We start from the raw sequence: 21,628 nt of genomic DNA, 5'->3' as shown, positions 1-21,628 counted from the left end.
TTCCTCAGATTTTTTTTTTTAGTTTCCTTGGTTTTTAGATTCACTTGTTGATAGTTACGTATTTGTTGTTCATAATTTTTATCTTTATTTACTTTCTCTTCTGAAAGAACCCCCTTCAGCAATTCATATAATTCTGGTTTGGTGGTGATGAACTCCTTTAGCTTTTTTTTATTAGTGAAGCTCTTTATCTGACCTTCGAATCTGAGTGATAGCTTTGCTGGATAGATTATCTTTGGCTGTAGGTTCATACTATTCATCACCTTGAATATTTCTTGCCATTCCCGTCTAGCCTGCATGGTTTCTGTTGAGAAATCAGCTGACAATCATATAGGTGCTCCTTTATAGGTAACGACCTGCTTAGCTCTTGCTGCTTTTAATATTCTCTCTTTGTCTTTTGCTCTTGGAATCTTAATTATGATTTGTCTTGGTGTGGTCCTCTTTGGATTTCTTTTATTTGGAGTTCTGTGTGCTTCCTGGACTTGTAAGTCCATTCTTTCACCAGGTGGGGGAAGTTTTCTGTCACTATTTCTTTCAGTATGTTTTTGATATCTTGCTCTCTCTCATCTTCTGGGACCCCCATAATTCTGATGTTGGATCGTTTGAAGTTGTCCCAGAGGTTTCTTACATCATCTTCAATTTTCTGGATTCTCTTGCCTTCTAGCTTCTGCAGAGGAGTGTCTTCTGGCTCTTTATGTTACAAATCTTTGACTTGATTCTTGTGATCTTCTATTCTGTTTTTAGGACTCTGTATAATATTTTTTATTTCGGACAATGTATTCTTTATTTCTTGCTGATCCCGTTTCATATCCTCATAGGTCTCATTTATTTTATCGGCCTTTTCTAGGAAACTCTTGAAAAACCTTATAAGTGTGGTTTTGAACTCTATATCCAGTCACTTTTTGTCCTCCATTTCTTTCGTTTGTGATCTATTTGGTTTAGGCATTTTCACAGGCAGCTTTTCTGATGGGGCGGGGTTTCAGGGTGGAGCCTACAGCCTTGGCTTCCGTCAGCCCCGCCCTATGCGACTCCTGAGACTCAGGGTCCTTCAGTACTTGTTGCAAGGGCCTCTGAGAGAAAGGTGCCCTCGATTTTCGCCTGCTGCCAAACAGTCTATGCCAGTGTTTCCCAAACTTCTCTCATGATGAGAATCACCTGGTGGAGTTGTTAAAACACAGATTCCTGAATCCCAACTAAGAAGTGCTAAACTAGAATTTTTGGGAACATATAGGTAAAATTGTATACTTAACTAGTGCTCTAAGACAGATTTTATATACAGAGCACTAAGTTAGGTATGCAATTTTACCTATATGTTCTCAAAAATTCTAGTTTAGCACCTCTTAGTTGGGATTCAAGAATCTGTGTTTTAACAACTCCACCAGGTGATTCTCATCATGAGAGAAGGTTGGGAAACACTGGTCTATGCTCTCCCCCAATGAGCCCGGTATTGGGGTTCAGTTCAGTTGGAAGTGGAGTTGGAGGTGGCGTTCAGAGCAGTCTGGAGCCCCTGTCTCCTTCCCGCCAGGTCAATCCTGCGGCACAGCCAGCCGGCCCTTCTCTGCGCGCAATGTGCGCGCCTCCGGGACCTCCTTTCGCCGCTTCCCCGGAGTTCCGCCTTACAGCCCAGCTCCCTATGGGTGAGCCTGGGTCCCCAGGGTCTGGCCTAGAATTGGGGTTCAGAGCAGTTGGAGCTGGGCCCAGCACAGTCGGAGCTTTTCTCTCCTTCCTGTTTGGGAACGCTAGCCAGGCACTCAGCCTCCCTCCTCTCCAGCTCCGTCCTCTCCGCGCACGCACGCGCGCCGCGTGAACCGTACCTTGGGCTTTTACAGCTCCTCCGCGCTTCCTTCTAGTTTTCTCCTTGCTTCTTGTTGTAGAATTTCCAGTCAGTCGACTTTCCTGTAGTTCTGGGTAATGTCCATTTTATATTTTAGTTGTATTTTATTGAAATTGTTGTGTGCGGCTGCGGCTAGTTGCCTCCCCGAGCAGCCATCTTGGATTCTCTTCTTCCCACCCCACTCGCCTATTAAACTAAGAAGCCAGATACTTTACTTTGTCCCCTGTTCTCTGCTGAATAGCATGTGCCCAGACACAGAAATGCTCAATACTGTGCTCAATGCTCATTTTGAATGAATGGAGAAGATATTCTCAGGGGCTGTTGAGCTGATTATAGTAGCAGCTGAAACAGTGTCTCTACAATTAAGTAGAGACCAAATGGTATAAGACTGCTTCCTCTATTTCTCCATAAGGCTACCTTATGTTCTAATATTCTAAGCCTTAGGTATCTAAATAAAAGAGTTAGAAATACATCTCTAATTTCTGTTGTTTTTCTGATGTAACCTCTTTGTGTTCATTTCTCTGAACATTAAATGAGATTAGACTACAGCAACTGCCTCAAGTAATACTTAATTCCAAAATGCCATGTAAAGAGATTGTAGGGAGTGGCTCAACATATGCCTTAAGATGACTGCTGTTTGGAATATTGATTAACTACTATATTAATTTATGCTGCATTGCAATATAAAGCTTGGGTTCCATGGTCATACCTGGGTTCAAATCCAGCCTTAGTATTTTGAGACCCTGTACCCTGTTAGATGGGAATGTAGCACTCATTACTTGTCTGTGGAGCTGTGAGGCTGTGTGGCTGTTGCAGAGCCACACAAAGTCAGAGGTCATTGACTGGTAGGTTATATAATTTTATGGTTTAGTTTGATACTTGCTTGCTTGCTCTGAAGCATGTACTAGTATAGTCTCTTTGTTCTCTATTAAGATTTGGCCTGTAAAAGTCAACATCTGTTTTGTAAATCTGATCTCCAAATTGTTTGAGATCATTCCTTCCCCTCCTTATTTGTTTGTTTGTTTGTTTGTTTCCCAAAGCTACAAATGTCAAATATTTAAGGCAATTAATTTTTCTATAACATTGTCCTCTAAATTGATTGCATGGCCTGTACCTTGAAGGATTGCACCTTCAAAGGCAATATAGAGAAATATTCCAGAGGCCTTTCATCTTTATCTATTGCTCCTGGCCTTCTGGCTCATGTAACCTTCTAGCACAGGTCTGGGGTTTATGCAATCTTAAATGTGAGTTATGGGCACTGGCTGGACCCTTCCTCCCTGCGTTTCCTCCTGTTCTTGGAGGCCAGTGAGGTCTGAAGACTGGTAAGGAGCAGCAGTGCTGTGGGCGGAAACCACCTGGTAAGCCTGGGATGTACTGTCACACTTGCCTGGCCACAGCCCCCTGTCATCTCTGAATGGTCTGAAGGGAGCTTTGAACTGGGTGCAACATTCTCCCCTTGTGCTCTTTGTGAGCTAGGGCAAACAAAACCATGTAAGAAAAAGGGAGAATAGCAGAGTTCTGTCCCAAAAGAAGAAAAATGAAAGGTTTACAATCATCAGCTTAAAAAATAAATGTAATCTATAAGTTTATTTATTCATTTATTTTGTTTTTTAGATTCCACATATAAGTGAAATTGTATTATATTTGTCTTTCTCTGACTTATTTCACTTAGCAAAATTCCCTCTAGGTCCATCCATGTTGTTGCAAATGGCAACTGTAATTGAAAAATTTAAAAAAAAAATTATAAATAGTATAAATAAAAAAGTATAAATAGCTTTAAGTATTCATATACTCATAGAGTATGGTTTCTATGACCTTTCTTGAAAAAAATATTAGAGGAAGAACTTCAGCCAAACAAATGGAAGATGGAGAAAGTATGGCAAAAAGTAATTTTATAAACATACCCCCCCCCCCCCACACGCACACACACACGCTGAGTGGCCAGATTATTATGCATTCAGAGATCATAATAATCTGGCCACTCAGTGTATTTGGGATCTAATTAGTGAAGTAAAGTTTAAAAAAACACACACATTTCCAGAGTTTCCAGAACAAATTTTAAACATTCTACCTCTGACAATGTAGAAAGATGAACACTACTTGAAGGAGAAGGAAAGAAGGGGGAGAAAGTGAAGTACACAGGTAAAGTACCATTTCCTCATCTGTTAATTTCTGGGAGCTGAAAGAGATTATAAATAGTTCTGTTTAAGAAAGAAAGGTAGACACTACAAGATATATAGTCAGTTAAAATCAAGTGGTGAAAGAGAAAGAAAAAATATGGAAGGTGGAAAACCTACCAATTTTGTATTACTCATAGTCTTAAGCTGGTTATGAAAGGAACCATTAAGACAAAACAAACAAAAATCACACCAATCTTCAGTAGAAACCAAACAAAAATAAAGAACACAAACTATACAGTGTATACAGTGAAAAGATTTTTTTAAAAGCACAACATAAAATATGATGAGAGCAGCTAAGAGCAAACAAATATATCTGGAAAATTAATCATCAGATTTGATTGAGTCATATAGCAAACACACCACAAGCATATACTGAAGATGATTTATTTCGAGATATCTGCAACAGATATGCACGCTTTCTACTACCTGTATGTATTAACTCCATGGAGTGAGGGTGCTTTTGCACCTTGAACATTCATTTCAAACTAGGGATTCTACCTCCTCTTGGTGTGTCCTTTTCCCCCTCAGACTTATGTGGAAGTCCCACCCCTCTTTCACCCAAAGAATCTGTTAGTTATGAGGTAACAATATAGATCTTTTTTCTTATTTGTAATTGGATATCTTGGTTTCACTTATGGATCTGTTCATAAATGTAAGTGGGGGAAATAAAATAATACCCAGAAGTAAAGGTATTATCTTCACATAGAATCTTGAAGTAGACAGCAAATGAGTAATGTTTAAGCATTTTGCTTAATTGTGTGTAAGGCTGACTTCCATTGACTTCATCAGAGTCCCAAGTTCCATGTAGAAGATGAAATGCAAATTAACCAATGTAATTCAGGTGCCAGACCAGACGGGGTCATGTAGGCTGGACCCAAGTGGTCGCTGCAAGAAATCTCCAATGGATGGCACCATTCCACCAATGCTGTAAGATTCAGCTACCATGAAGGCCAATGGTTGGCCCCATTTCTGATTGCAGCAGTATGTTGGAAGCAGGTACCTGATTAAAAGCGTTAATATGCACCCTGGTCGGTGTTGCCCAATGGTTAAAGCATTGGCTCGAGCAGGGAAGGGTCTCAGGTTTGATTTCATGTCAAAGGCATGTACCTGGGTTGCAAGTTCGATCCTCAACCCTGGTTGGGAGGCAACCAATCGATGTGTCTATCTCATATCAATGTTTCTCTCTCCTCCCTCTCAACCTTTCTCCCTTGCACTCTCTCTAAAAATCAATGGAAAAGATATCCTCTGGTGAGGGTTAACAATAACAACAACAATAGAAAGCATTAATATGCTAAGCCATGGTCTCAATTTTATATACTATAAATGTTTATTTCATATATTGTCTAGGATGGATATATCTAGTAAATTCAGTCCTTTCAAAAGGCGTTCTGAGATTGCTGGCCAAGTTTGGTACAAATTGAGCACCAAAAGTAAAAAAATATGAGTAAAGTATCTGCAACTTGTGTCTAAAATAGATGGATTGATGGGTGCATAAAGGGTAGCATAGATGAATAAATATATGAAAAGCAAATATAGAAAAATATTAATTATAGAATGCAGGTAATGGCTATATGGATGCCCACTATGAAATCCTTTAATTTTTCTGTATGTTTTAAATTTTTTATAATAAAACTAGAGGCCTGATGCATGAAGATTTGTAGAAGAATGGGCCTTCCTTACCCTGGCTGCTGGCACCACCTTCGCTCCAGCCCGGAGCCACCTTTCCGCCTTTCCATGCTGCCCAGAGGCCCAGAGCGACTGGGGTAGTGTGAAACACTCTGTGCGTGCATATACAAATTAACCCACCATCTTTGTTGGGTTAATTTGCATACTCACTCATGATTGGCCGGTGGGTGTCGTGAAAGTATGGTCAATTTGCATCTACTCTTTTATTAGTATAGATATTAAAAGAAACAAATATTGATAATTGATTATATAATATTGAATAAAAGGGAATGTTAGTCTCTAATGACACTCAAAAAGTGAGAGCGAGACAAAAAAGGGAAATCTATTCTTTTCAGGAGAATGTGAAGTAAGGAATATTGAAGAGGTGAAAAATCATCATTTTACAGATCCCAAGTAAAAACTGATTCAGAGAAAGGTCATCCATGGTGGCTAAAACCATAAAGTGAAGTGCGTGGGAAACTGGGTATTCACATAGCCTTGAAGTATCACCCCTCAAATTGCTTATTGATTAGAAAGAGAATTGTATACCTTTATAATAAAGTGCTTGGCTCATCACACCCTATCTCAGTCATCATCAAGAGGGGAGTTAAGTTCCTCCAAATGCATGTATGTGTATTTATTTCTTTTTTACATTTGGAGTTTTTAGAGCTTGGAGCTAGCTAATAGTCACATAAAAATAGAATTGTACACTCCAAGACATCATTGACCTTATTCTCACTATGCTTTTGGTATTTGTGTTGATAATTTGTGTTTGATAAGGTGTGTTCCTTTAAGCCTTGTTCTAATTTTCTGCTATTGTTCCTTTGACTTAGTCCGATTTGTTTGAATAAAGAAAAATACTCCCGTAAGGATTTCTACTATATATTCAAGAGGGAGAAGACCAGAACTAAGTCTCAAGACATCCAATGAGAAGCTAATCCCAAGAACAATATGGAAGTGCCTGGACTTTTTACTCTGAGCCAGGCATAGGCACAGTACTCTGTGCTTTTCTATGCACTACCTTCCCTTGTTTCCTGATATTTGCATCATTATTATTTTTTAAAAATATATATTTTATTGATTTTTTACAGAGAGGAAGGGAGAGAGATAGAGAGTTAGAAACGTCAATGAGAGAGTAACATCGACCAGCTGCCTCTTGCACACCCCCTACCGGGGATGTGCCCGCAACCAATGTACATGCTTTGACCGGAATCGAACCCGAGACCTTTCAGTCCGCAGACCGACGCTCTACCACTGAGCCAAACTGGTTTCGGCTATTTGCATCATTATTAAATTTTTATTACCCTGAAGCCAAGAATTCATAGATAAGGATCCTTTCTCTTCCCATTAAAAATCAGTCTTCTTTCTACCCTTACTGCTTGCTATGATCTAAATGTTTGTGTTCCTTCAAAATTCATTGTGGAAATTCTAACCCCCAAAGATGATGGTATTAGATGGTTGGGCTTTTGGGCATGGCTTAAGTTATGAGTGGAACCCTCATAAATAGGATTAGTGCCCTCATAAAAGAGACCCTACAGAGACCCCTAGTCCTGTCTATCATGTGAGGGCACAATGTGAGAAGGTTCTGGCTGTGAATTAGTAAGAGAGCCCTTACAAGACTGCCACCATGGTGCCCTTGATCTTAGATTTCTAGCTCCCTCATCTGTAGTAGCCTAAATGGGCTAAGACACTGGGTCGATATCTTGCCTCATATTCATTCTTCAACCCATCCAGTATGGCTCTCACCCCTACCATGCTATGGAGATCACCCTTGTCAAAGTCATCAATGGTTTCCATTTCCCTAAATCCAGTTTTCATTGTATTAAGTGTTTCTTAAAATACTTTTGTCCCTGATTTCTGTGATAACATGTTTTGCTAGTTTCCTCTTTAAAAAAAAAAAAATCTTTACTTAGATAATTGTTTCTCCCCCCACCCCCCAATAGATCCCCTACACCAGTTCCCACCCACCTTCTGCCCTTACTGCTGCCCCGCCATTGTCCTCATCCGTAGGTGTATGATTTTTGTTCAGTCTCTTCCTGCACACAATATTAATTCTCCTTAGTCTTATTTCCTTTTCTGATTTGTTTTTAGAGGCAAATCTCTAATAGTCTGAAGGGATCAAAATTTCGCTGTCCTCATGATTCATTCTGTATGTGGCTTTTAGCCTCAGCATCTGTGCAGGCCTGTCACCCTTCCCCTTCCCCTCTCACGCTCTCGGCCTCCCATCTGGTTCACCCTTATCCTCGCTCTCCTACTTCCTCTTTAATGAGAGCCCCCTCGTCATTTCCACATACAGTAGAGTCAGTGCTTGGAACATGACAGACTACCTCCTATTCCCACCTGTGCTTACTACATTCTTCCTCCTCTATTTCTTTGTTCCCACTCTCTGACCTAAAGACCTCATGGTCCACAGGGGAATGAGGAAGTGGACATGTGGGCCAACAGGAAGCCTAACATTTTGTTGGCTATGTGTGTCCCTTTGTCTCTTTCCCCTCCTTGCTATATAGATCCAATATACCATGTAACTGGGTCTTTGTTCTCCACCTCCTTTATCTGCATGGGTCTGGCCCCCAATTAAGCAATCTTTATTTATTTATTTATTTATTTATTTACAGAGAGGAAGGGAGAAAGATAGAGAGCCAGAAACATCGATGAGAGAGAACTATCGACCAGCTGCCTCCTGCACACCCCCCACTGGGGATGTGCCAGCAACCAACGTACATGCCCTTGACCGGAATCGAACCTGGGACCCTTCAGTCCGCAGACCGACGCTCTACCACTGAGCCAAACCGGTTTTGGCAAGCAATCTTTATTTTTTTAAAAGTTATATATATGAGGGACTTTGGTATGCTCCCGAAGATAAGCGGGTCAGGAAGGTCAGGCGACTGGAGAGTGGGGCAGGAGAGCAGATATATTGGTGCTGGCCCTTCTGGATTATGACCCACACTTCCTCATGGTGAGCCTTGCCTCACATTAATGAATTACTTTCTGATCATGTTTCATGGAGGAGTTACAACCCCTTATAATCTGGCAGGCTAGGTTTTTTTTTTTCTTCTTCTTTTTTCTTTTTTTTCCCCTGAAATGTTCCTGAGTTCACACAATATAGAAATTTAGTTTTACACCTAAACATATCATTGGTTTTGGATCCTTTGGACCAGGATTTTGACATAAATCAGTCCTGCCTGGCCTCTCTACTCCTGTGTGCCTGTCTTCACCAGCTCTGTCTCTCATGTCTTCCCAGCTAGGACCTTGCCTTCTCCATATGATACAATATGGAAAAATGGTTCTTGACATGGTAGCTTGGGGAGTTCTTTCTGCTTTACTGAGTATTTTCTTCCACCTACCACACAGTGAAGGCTCAATGTATATTTGGAATAAATGTGGGAAAGAATGAAGACCTGTAAGGGTTCATTTGGAATAGTGGGGAAATATTCTCCAACCCCCACCCGAGGTGAGCTCACCTTCACTCTGCATTGTATGACTTGGCCACTACTAACTGCTTTTAGCCAAACAGTGGCTCTCTGTTTCTGTCTCCTTGCATAATGCCTGGCACTATGTCAGAGCTCAATAAATAGTTGTTGAATCAATAAATGTCATGGTTTATGTCAAGAATGTTGGCTCTTGGGGGGGAAAAAGCAAAACAGAACCGTGACTTTGCAAAACCAGGAAACTGGAATGAATAGTAAGAAGTTTCCCCGCTTCCCGATTTAACCTTTCCTAGTAATCATCTATTTTTGTTCCTGAACACCCTGGGAGGCTCCTTAACCATGTGACTCAGAGGGTTTTCTTAAGAAACATCTATCTCTATTTCCTGCCAAAGGACACATGGTGTGCATCTTCTCTCTCTCTCTCTCTCTCTCTCTCTCTCTCTCTCTCTAAGGAAGAAGAAAGAACAATTAGACATGCCAAGGCTGTAAGTGGCTTCTGGGTCAAACACGTTAGCCCATGTGTAGAGTCCAGTTAGATGCCTTCAGATCCAGATCCCAGCTTAAGAATGAAAATCATGCTGCACTCTGTCTGCCTAAATCTGCAATTTGAAGAAAGAATTCTATACTCTATGGCACAATAGGGAGTTCAGGTTCATGCTCACAATAATCTGTTCTATATAAAATTCCAAATACTCCCTCCTTTGATTTTTTTTATTAATTTGACAAATAACAGTTTGGCTAGCACACAAGGCCCAATACCATCAAAATCAGCAGTGTCTGGATGAGATGGGTCAGCGAGCACCACCATCCTCATTTTAAATTAAGAGACTGTGGAACAAAAGCTTTAGTCCTGCCCTTTAAGGACCTGGCCACTAAGTTTAGGTCACCAAAAGTAAAATAACAAATTCAGATTTGCCTGCTTTTAGTAATTTATCTTTTCTGTCTGTCTCTCTCTCTCTCTCTCTCTCTCTCTCTCTCTCTCTCTCTCTCTCTCTCTTTTTTTTTTTTTTCCACTTTGATCTTTTAAAAAAAATTTCTGGACCTTGCTATGTTGGGAAGTGTGTGATTAATAAGCCAGTCTTTTTACTTGTTATAGGCTTTCCCCCCCAACTGTTATCACTGCTTCAGGTAAACGCCTTTATAACGGTTGGCTCCAGGGAAATCATGGTGGGTGAGCTGTAAGTCAGATCAAAGACAGACAAGCCTTGTGGGATTTTCCAAAGGAACTGCAAGACAAGTCAAATAATGGCGGTTACCTGGGAATTTTGCCCCCTCCATAGGCTGTTGTTAGGCTTCTGGTTTTCACTCTGATTTCAGAGTTGTTTTTCCAGACTATCATGAATCAGGGGAGAGTGGAATAGGACTAGGGAATTAAGACACCGGAATTCTTGCTGTTCTAATTAGAATTTAGTTGTTTTACGTGGAAAAAACAACACACACAAGACACTCTCTGCATTGCTGTGAGGCTTTGATTAATTTCCAGAGTTTTAAAAAAGTGATTTGGACAATTTCCCAGCATTCTTGTTGCTTTTATGAATGAGACCTTTGAAGGTCATTACTCCACCATCCTGTTAATGTCACCAACAACCTCAGATTTAAATAGAAAAGTCAGATATGTCACAAGGGAGAATCTGTATGATCAAGTGGTAAATAGTATCAGATTGTTTTTTTTTGTATCCTCCCAAACCAAAAAATATGTACATTACCTGAGTCATCAATACATGTTTCTACCAAGTATTTGAAAAGTAACAGTGCCACTGAGAACCTGAAAGTCAATTTTATTTAAAATTCTAATAAAATATATATTTTTTATTGATTTCAGAGAGGAAAGGAGAAGGAGAGATAGAAACATCAATGATGAGAGAGAATCATTGATCGGCTGCCTCCTGCACACCCCCTACTGGGGATCAAGCCTGAAACCCAGGCATGTGCCCTTGGCCAGAATCAAACCTGGGATCCTTCAGTCCGCAGGCTGATGCTCTATCCACTGAGCCAAGCCAACTAAGGCCAATTTTATTTAAATTTTAACTAATTTAAATATTTAAATGAACATGAGAGATTCACTCATTGGAAAATATTTAAGTATGTTTGAAACTTGGATATGAATCTACTTTTGCAACTATACATTTTATGAAATGTAAATACAGATTAAGTATTTCTGATAAAAAGTTAGCATTAAAATTGGCATGTACTGTTAAGTATAAAAACACACTGGATTTTAAAGAGTTAGTATGAAACAAAGGATGTAAAGAAAGCATCTCAATAACTTTACATTAATCACAGGTTGCAATGATAATATTTTCATTATTTCAGGTTAAATAATCTATATTGCTAAAATTAATTAAACTTGTTTCATTTTACTTTTTTTAAAATTATTATTATTTTTTAATCCTCAACCAAGGATATTTTTTCCATTGATTTTTAGAGAGAGTGGAAGGGAAAGGGAGAAACAGAGAGAAACACCAATGTGAGAGACACATCGATTGGTTGCCTCCTGCATGTCCTCTATGAAGGTCAGAAGCCTACAACTGAGGTACATGTCTTTGACTGGAATCGAAACCAGGACCCTTCAGTCCACAGGCCAATGCTCTATCCACTGAGCCAAAATGACTAGAGCTCATTTTACATATTTAATGAATTTGTAGAAAAATGTAAAATTATATATGTGGCTTGTACATACATGTTGGACAGATCTGCCCTAGTTGGTCTTCAGTTAATACCTTCTTTTATCCACATTATTATGCCACATTCCAATGCCTTAATTACTAATGAGTAAGTCCCTTTCCTCCCCACAACACACACACCTTTTGTGAAGGGAATCATTTCAGGAATGCTTGAATGAGGAAAAAACAAAATCATTAAACACATCCCCTTTGAGATGTCATGGAAATGACATGGGTTATAGTCATCTATGTTATTTTCCTTTAGAATTAAGTAGGTCTAGTAATGATCATACATCTCTGAGGGGAAAAATAGAGAATGCAATTTTTTTTTTTTTTAAACATCCTTCACAAAAGCAAAGTACTGTATTGCCATGGTTTTTCTTTGTTTTAATTCACTGATGGGGAAAAAGCATCTGGAGAGCTCCAGCCAAGCTTGTCCTGACCTATGTGAAAACCTACTTAATAACCTGAATGTAATTACGTTGACTTCCCTGACTAGTGTGTTGGAGAAACAATACTCTTCCTCTTCACTTTGCATAATTTCTTCCAACCTCAGAACTATTATATTCAAAGAATCTGGGTTAGAAGCCCATGCCAATGTTCTAGTGCTTATATGACCTCTCAGATTTTAACCTCCGTTGAACAAACACTCCATACCTGACTGCCACACCAGACAATTCACGGAGCAGGCCAGCCTTCCTCTGTGTGTGAGCAGGGCAGAGGCACATTTCCCGTCTGGTCTTGCCCCCAGACTTTCCCAAGTGGTTTCCACCTAACTGACTTCCTCATGAGCATAAAACAACCTGATTGGGGAATCTGAGGGACACCTTCAGTAAAGGTGTTCTTTCAAAAACCTGCCTGAATTTTCACCCTTGGAAATTTGGAACTTTATCTGACCTCTCTTGCTGTCCTTCTCTCTCTTCTCTGGGCCCGTCCACCTCCATTGAGTTTGGAAAAAATCTTTCAGTCACTGTATTCAAAAAAGTCATGCCCCAAATATGAACACTTGGCAAATGTGGTATTTTTCAAATGGGGAAAAGATTGGGTGTCCAGGTAGAAAAAAACAAAAAACTTGACTCCTCTTACACTGTACATAAAAATTAATTCCAGGAGACTAGAAGCCTTAATGTAGAAGCAAGGATAAGCTTTCAGAAAATGTGGGAGGGGAGCTTCATGATCTTGCAGGTTAGGAAATCTGTAAATTTTCCAATTATAGTTCACATGGAAAATTGTTTTATATTAGTTTCAGATATACATCAGAGTGGTTAGACATTTATATCATTTATGAAGTAATCCCCAGATAAGTCTAATACCCACCTGGCACTATACATGGTTATTACAATATTATTAACTACATTCCCTAGGCCACATGTGTCAAACACAAGGCCCGCGGGCCAAATCCAGCCCGCCAGGCCTTGCAATGTGGCCCGAACCGCGCTGTCTTCACTGCACTCCGCTGTCAGTTTATGACATTGTCAGTTTATGACTGTTCAGTAAACCATTCGGCCCGCGATTTAGGCTGGATTTTAGATTTTGGCCCCTTCTCTGATTGAGTTCGACACCCCTACCCTAGGCTGTCCTTGACATGCCTGTGACTATTTTGTAACCGCCAATTTGTTCTTCTTCCTTTTATTTATTTATTTTTTTAATATATTTTATTGATTTTTTACAGAGAGGAAGGGAGAGAGATAGAGAGCCAGAAATGTCGATTAGAGAGAAACATCGACTAGCTGCCTCCTGCACACCCCCCACCGGGGATGTGCCCGCAACCAATGTACATGTCCTTGACCGGAATCGAACCCAGGACCCTTCAGTCCGCAGACCAACGCTCTACCACTGAGCCAAACCAGTTTCTGCCCTTTTACCTTTTTCATCTAGTCCTTCAACAATCCCTCCCATCTGGCAACTATTAGTTTTTTCTCTCTGAGCAAAACATATTTTTAAAAATCTGTTGATTTTTAGAGAAAGAAAACATAGACTTGATGCTCCACATACTTAGACATTCATTGGTTGATTGTTGTAATGTGCACTGGCTGGGGATTAAACCTGCAACCTTGGCATATTGGGATGATACCCTAACCAACTGAGCTATCCACCAGGGCCAAGGAAAAGATTTCTTAAACAGGATATACAAAACAGAAAAACACCTGATAAATGGGACACAATGTATTTCACTTTGTTCATCAGAATATTCCAGTGGAAGACAGCTTCAGTGATAGAAAACATTTGCAAACCATATCACTGAGAGTTTGTATTTGAAACATTTAAAGAATTCTTTTAAAACAATAATAAAAAAAAGGGACAAAATCCAGTAAGGAAAATGGGCAAGAGACTTGAACAAGTATTTCATAAAAGAGGCTTCTCATGGCCAATAACATACAGGAATTAAAGTTTAATTATAATTTTGTTTAACAGTGATATACCTCTATACACACATCTACCAGAATCACTGAAATGAAAAAGCCAGATAAATATTGGTGAGGCTATGGAGTAATAGGAACTCCTCTCGGTGGATGGGAGTGTAACTTGGTAAAACCACTTAGGAAACCAGTTTGGCCTTATTACTAAAGTTGAAAACATACACATGCATTTCCAATAACCTAGCAATTCTACCTCTTAGACATAACTCCAGAATAAACGTGTTACATATGCATCAGGAGACATATACAACAGTATTCATAGCTTTGTTGTTTGTAAAAGCTCCCCAAAACTCCAAATTTAACTTTCCACTGACAGTAAAAATAAACTAATATTTATGGAGAATACAGTACATCAGTGGAATTGGATGAACTCCAGTTACATGCAATACTGCAGCAGCCGAATCTTAGACATTTTAAGCTGAACCAAAGAAGCCAGTTACAAAATGATTCGGCTTGCTTACTTCCATAGAAACAGTTTACAGTGAGCAAAGCATTTTTCTTGTATGTTTCTACTTGCAAGAAAGTTAAAAAACAAAACAAAAAACTCACAGGAAAAGGCGGTGCTTCATAACTACCAGTTAAAGTATATGCAAAGCAGGGAAGCAATGACCATAAAGCTGGGGCAGCTGGACCCTGGGGGAGGGCGCCAGTTATGACAGAAGGCTCGCTGTTGGGGCCTCAGAGCGGAGGCATGGCAACATCCTGTTTCTTAACCTGGGTGGCACTTTATAATAAGTTGTCTCTTTGGCGCTGTGTATTTCGGCATGTCAATTTCACAATGAAATAATTTTATTAAATAAAATCTCTCCCTGCCTACATGCCTAGTCTTGTCTCCCCTGAGCCCGTGTCTCTCTCTCTCCCTCTCTCTCTCTCTCTCTCTCTCTCTCTCTCTCTCTCTCTCTCTCTCTCTCTCTCTCTATCTTCCTCCCTTGTTCTCTCAGTCCCCTCAGGAATGTCCCTTCTGCCCTCATTGTCTCGTCTCTTAACTGCCACTCATAACATAAACTTCCCCTCCCCTCTCTCCCAGGTCAGGAGCAACTGGCAAATCAATGACCTGATCTGATTGGATGTGCTCCTCTGTTCCCCAGAGGAGGTTTTGCTGTTGACCTGGTAGCTCTCTGTTCCCTTGGCTCCCCCGAATCTTCTGACCCTTCCATCTGACTTCTCCAACTTTTCTGCTCACTCACTCAACACAGGAGCCTCCCAGCTTTCCCTCCTGGAGGTCTCACATTCACACCTGTGGCCCATCTCGGTGCTCATGGCCCCCAGATGGCTGATGTCCCCGTCTAGGCTCCAGAGACAGCTGTGCATCCGTTTCCTGCTTCATCTCCTTCTTTATCCAGGTGTACGGAATCACCTGGATTTCAAAGCTGGCCTCAAAAACAATTCACTCTCTTCCTCACTCCAACCCTATTGCCGGATTTCCTAACTAAATAAACTGTCACGTTGACATCTGAAGCTAGAAATGGTTACTCCCCACTCTCCTTACCCTGCCCCAGCACCAAAGGCCACTATGATTAAGTTCATTCTGTATACTAGGTTCTTGCTATGGTCTTATGTTTCTGTCCCCCGCAAACCCATATATTGAGGCCCTCATTCCCAATGTGATGTAGGAGGTGATTGCATCCTGAGGGAAGAGCCCTTTTGAATAGGACAAGTGCCCTTATAAGAACCCCGGAGAGCGCTCTTGCATCCTTCTTCCATGTGAGGACACAGGAAGAAGACCGCTGTCTCTGAGGAGATAGGGTAACTCACCCCTCTATTCTTTTAATACTGTTCCTGTTAAAAGTGCTTTTGTGAAAGGTGAATTGTTAACTAACATGTACCCCACGGGTGAGCAAGCATATGTGTGTAAGAGTTGCTGGAACTAGCTTCAGGGAGGAGGCTGACTCCAGCAACTGGATGTTCTGGCTCCGGGAGACTTGCTGACTCTCAACCATAAAAACTGGATCTTCCCTTGACCAGTTTTGAGATAATCATCAGAATGGACTGTGCTAACTTACAGTAGAGAACTGTCAACCCCCTAGTCACTCATTTATTTGTTCTGCTTTCTCTCTCCCTCCTAATAAAAACCCCGGCGTGCACTGAGATGTTAAGGTGGTCTTTGGGATGGGAGTCTGCCCTCTCCCAGGCTGCTGGCACCTGAATAAACTGTGTCCTTCCTTGCACCAGCATCCGACTCTTGAGTATTGGCTATAGAAGCGGCAGTCAAACTTGAGTTCAGTGTCAGTGGGTCCTCACCAGACCCAGAATCTGCTGTTGCCTTAATCTTGGACTTCAGAACTGTGAGAAGTAAATTTCTGTTTATAAGCCACACAGATATTTTGTTATACAGCTTGAATAGTATAAGACAGAACTGTTTTGTTTTTTATATATATGACATATTTATGATATACATTTAAAAAACTTATTTAGCCGAAACTGGTTTGGCTCAGTGGTAGAATGTCGGTCTGTGGACTGAAAGGTCCCAGGTTCGATTCTGGTCAAGGGCATGTACATTGGTTGTGGGCACATCCCCAGTAGGGGGTGTGCAAGAGGTAGCTGGTCGATGTTTCTCTCTCATCGACGTTTCTAGCTCTCTATCTCTCTCCCTTCCTCTCTGTAAAAAATCAATAAAATATATTTAAAAAACTTATTTAGCTCACTTAATTCTCTCAACAACCCTAATATAGGATATTATTATCCTTCCTTACAGAGGAGAAAACTGAAATCTTCAGAGCCAACAGCTCTTTTTCCAGATTCCTATCAATTCCAGTGCTGATTCCTCTCCTGGGCATATACTCGAAAACCTCAAAATCATGTATTTGCAAAGATATATGCAAATGCCCTATGTTCATTATTCATGGTGAGAGGAGAAGATTTGACTTTGGGTAGTGAGCACATGGTGCAATATACAGATCTTGTAACATAGAAATCCACACCTGAAACATGTATGTTTATATTGACCAATGTCACCCCAATAAATTTAATTTTAAAAAGTTCTAGTGCTGAAGGCCCTCTATCAGCAATTGTGCTTCCCCACCTGTCATTGGTTTCCACTGCCTCGAACCTAGTTTAGATTATTATACTCCTCTCCTAACTGGTGTCCCACTGCACATACGTACACACACATCTCTTTCTGTTTCTGTCCACCTTCAACAGGGGTAGTAAAGTACTCTTAAAATTTGATAGTATAGTCCTGGCTGGTTTGGTCTAGTGGATAGAGCATTGTACTGTGGACTGAAGGGTATGGGGTTTGATTCTGGTCAAGGGCTCATGCCCACGTTGTGGGCTTGATCCCCAGTAGGGGGTGTGCAGGAGGCAGCCAATCAATGACTCTCTCTAATCATTGATGTCTCTCTCTCTCTCTCTCTCTCTCTCTCTCTCTCTCTCTCCTTTCCTCTCTGAAATCAATAAAACATACATTTAAAAAAATTTGAGCTGAAACCGGTTTGGCTCAGTGGTAGAGCGTCGGTCTGCGGACTGAAAGGTCCCAGGTTCGATTCCGGTCAAGGATATGTACATTGGTTGTGAGCACATCCCCGGTAGGGGGTGTGCAAGAGGCAGCTGGTCGGTGTTTCTCTCTCATCGACATTTCTAGCTCTCTCTCTCTCTCCCTTCATCTCTGTAAAAAATCAATAAAATATATTTTTAAAAAATTTGATAGTATTAATTCTGATTGGCTCCTTCAGAAATACCTTATCGCACGCAGAAGCCATGTGATCTAGTGCCAGCCTACCCTCTTGTCCTGGCACACATGCTCTTTCAGACCTCTGGGCCTGTGCACAAACAGTTCTTTTTGCTTGTGATGCCCTGTTCAATTGGGGACCCCTGCCTTCCCTATAGGCCTGATCTGGTATTCTCTCTCCCTCTGTGATGCTGTCACACACTCAGTCACCCAGCTCCACCTACATTTATATACAAGGTATTTGGTGTCAACCTCCAGGGTTATATTTCTTTTGTTTTTATTTTCCATCACATCCTACCTAATAAAAGAGAAACATGCAAATTGACTGTACAAGCCACGCCCATCAGCCAATCAGGGCAAGTATGCAAATTAACCCAACCAAGATGGTGGTTAATCTGCATATCCAGGCCAGAGCAAAGATTGAAGACAGCATAGAAAGAAGCCAAGTGCTGCAGAAGGGAGCCAAGCTGCCGAGAAGCAGGCAGGCGGGGCCAAGGGAGAAGGAAGGAAAGCAGGAGGGGCTGGGGGAGAAGGGAGGGAAGCCCGTGGGGCAGCGATCACTTGCAGGAATCTTCCTGCAATGGGCCACTAGTTATATTATAATTACAATTGCTCATTTGTTTCTGCTTGCCCTATTCCTTGAGGGCCAATATAGTGTATTATTGCTTCTTGAGTTGGGATCTCTTCCTAGTGGTGGCCATGTCTAGAGGGTAGTCAATGGTTTTGCTGAGTAAGTACCTGTCCCTGGAAATTTTTGTGGAAAAGCAAGCATGGGAAGAAATAGCCTGGTCACCATTGATTGGCGTTGGTGTGCAGTGATCTGCTAGGTTTGAGCTGCCCTGCTCTGCACCCTGAAGACTGTATGCTCTGCTTTGATAGAAGAAGGTGAGGGATAGAAAACAGGGCATTCAGTCATTAGTACCACCACCACCACCAACAACAAACAATACAAAGAGAAAAACAGCAGGGCCACCGTTGGTGTGTCCTCCTTGTTGACGGAGCAGCCAGTTGCTATAGCATGGACCTTTCTCCTTAGCAGACACTTCTGTCTTGCCGCTGTGTTCACATTGCCTCTTTATCCCATTCCATCCCCTTAATCCTCTTGGATTATAATAGGCCCTTTGCTCTCTGCTTTTCTTCTCACTTAGCTCTTCTGAAGGTGAAAAGATATGCCACCCCAGCCCCAGCTGGTTTGGCTCAGGTGATAGAGTGTTGCCTTGTGACTAAAGGGTCCCAGGTTCTATTCCTGTCAAGAGCACATGCCCAGGGTTGCAGGCTGGGACCCTGATGGGGGGAGTGCAGGAGGCAGCCATTCAATGATTCTCTCATCATTGATGTTTTTTCCTCTCTCTCCCTCTCCCTTCCTCTTTGAAACAAACAAACAAACAAAAAGCCACCCCAAATATGACACTTGGGCATAAGAATTTTTTGAACTAAAGGCAATTGACAAAAAGCAGACACAGAAACACAGAAAGAGCTCTTTCTTTTCCCCTATCTGCCCTAAAGTAGGGCATACATTCCCCTGTACATGTGTCCCCCTCTCCCAAACCAGAAAGAGGTGAACAACCCTTATCACTGGAAACAGAAATGACACTGAGGTAAGATTGCATAAACAAACCTCACTAACAAATCGTATCTTCCCTTAGTCCCCCCTACTTACTTCCCAGTCAGTTCCCCACAACATATTGGCCCTAAAAGCCCAACCTCTCTTTCCTTCGTATAGACACTTCTTCACATTTACCCGTTCTTTGTTAAAAAGATATATGATGCCCTGTTTCTCTATGGATGTTGCTATCTCTCTCTTCCTCTACCTCTCTCTCTAAAAAATAAATAAATAAAAACACACATATATATGTATTTTTAAAAAAGTATATAAGCCCCTGAATCTTAGGTCTTTTCTATAAATCCCAGTGCAGGTAAAATTAAAAATATTAATAAAATTTGTATAACTTTTCCTGTAAATCTATCATTTATCAGTTTAATTCACAGACCCCAGGCACTGAATCTAAGAGGGTAGAGAAAATATTTTTTTCCTCCCCTACACTATAACTTATGGGATGAGCGTCAATGTGATCTCTGTGCAGGCAACTGGACTGAGGCTCAGGAAAATTTTAATAACTGGTGAAAGAGTCAGGATTTGTGTCACAGCCCTTTTACCTTCCTTGTTCCTCTTTTGCTAATGCCTAGAAGTTTGTTTTGCCTGTGTAGTGTCTCTGAAGACTCTGAAGTCCAAGGAATTGCAGGCTCCCAGGAAGCACATTTAGGAACAGCCCTGAAAAATCCCCAGGCCAGACCCAGTGGGAGCAGCCTGGAGTTTCCCAATGATGGGACTTCCTGGGCCAAGAAGCATTAATCACTCTGAGTTTTGGTTGATGACATGAGACTGGTTTGTATAACCCGGCTGCACTGGTGTAGGCACCCAGGCCACCTTCTCTCAGAGAGTTGTGGACCTGGTTTAAGAGAAAGAAACCCTGAGGTGTGAACTACATTCAGGATCTGAATTTTCTCTGCTCTTCCTCTCTCACCCAGCCTGGAGGCATATACTGTGTCCCTGCCTGGAGCTAGTTGGACAAAAGCTGGAGAATAATCTTGTTTCCAAGTGATAAGCCAAGCCAGGGATTAAAACAGGTTCCGATTGAAAGAGACTTTTCAGGTTTGTCCACGCAAGAAGGAAAAGCAATGGGTTTAAAAAGTGCCACTTAAAAAAATCTTACTGGGTCCCAATAACTACATAGCTTTAGTTAAGAAACTTGCCAAAGAGGCATGGAAAGAGGATCATTGCCACTTACTTGGTCTTAAAAAATAGACGGAAGTTCTGCTCACCTGGAAGGCAGTGTTTCTGTGGCCCTGGGCTTCAGAGGCGGTCACAGCCCTCAGCTCCATGGGCTCCTTGCTGCTCATGGAGTTGGCTTGTCTCTGCAGTACTTCCAGATGTCTGGTTGGAGGCCCTCTGTACCTGGGAAAAGGAGCACCGTCTCTGCTGTCAGAATGCCACCTGCTGTTGTAGAAACCCGGGCACCGCTTCAGTTTGAAAATTTCAAGAGTAGCCTCCTCACTGGGGCGGGGCAGGAAAGGTGGGTGGGGTGGAGGCTGTCAACTCAGGTCCCACCCACCTTATTAACCCTCCCTATTTCCCCAGGATTGCCAGCCCATTTTCCCTCGGGGAGAAAGCTCTCACGAACTGCACGAAACAGAAAAGGACACTCTCTTTACATTCATGAATGAAATAGTCTGTTTCCTGTGGGCGGCGTTGGGGAGTAGGAGTGGTGGGGGTGGCAGGGAACCTAAGGGCTGGCTGCAACCAAGCGACCATCGCGCTGTGCTGGGAAGATGCTCAGGACTTGGTATATGGTGGTCTTGGTTTATTTTTCAAAGCAAGGCAAAACGGAGGTGTGGACGTGAACGATGTACTCAGGATCATTTGGCTAATCAAGGCACGAATAAAAGCCAAATCCAGGTTTGGTGGAGTTCAAAGCCTTTTTTCCTCCATCCCTGTCTCTAGACCGGTTGCTTTTAAAAATCCACTCCTAGAAACGCAACTATGTGGGAGATAAATGAAAGGTGACCAACGGCTCACTTAATGAAAGGATCCTTGGCTTTATGAAATTATTAGCTGTAGGATACTTTCAAAATAATACATTTAAAATGAATGATTATAAATCTATTAACTATGATGATTATGTGGCCTGTGTGAAAATGAAGAAAACGCTTATGAGAAGTGAAAAACTAGAATTAATAAATTGAATACTACATACAGCGGACAAAAGAATAAAA

The 21,628-nt window shown here is 41.5% G+C and overlaps 1 protein-coding gene across 1 annotated transcript in view; it reads right to left on the bottom strand.

Annotated features, from left to right (window-relative positions):
- Positions 1–20,877, bottom strand: part of SLC28A3 (solute carrier family 28 member 3) — a 55,451-nt gene extending 34,574 nt beyond the window's left edge. The window contains exon 1 of the mRNA XM_084899354.1: positions 20,678–20,877. Coding sequence (XP_084755480.1) covers positions 20,678–20,755 — 78 coding nt within the window. The 5' untranslated portion in view covers positions 20,756–20,877. The remainder of the gene's footprint in view (positions 1–20,677) is intronic.
- Positions 20,878–21,628: the final 751 nt, after the last annotated feature.

The sequence above is a fragment of the Pipistrellus hanaki genome (assembly GCF_964339955.1).
Source record: "Pipistrellus hanaki genome assembly, chromosome: 11".
NCBI lineage: Eukaryota > Metazoa > Chordata > Mammalia > Chiroptera > Vespertilionidae > Pipistrellus > Pipistrellus hanaki.
This window is presented reverse-complemented; position numbering and strand designations above follow the sequence as displayed.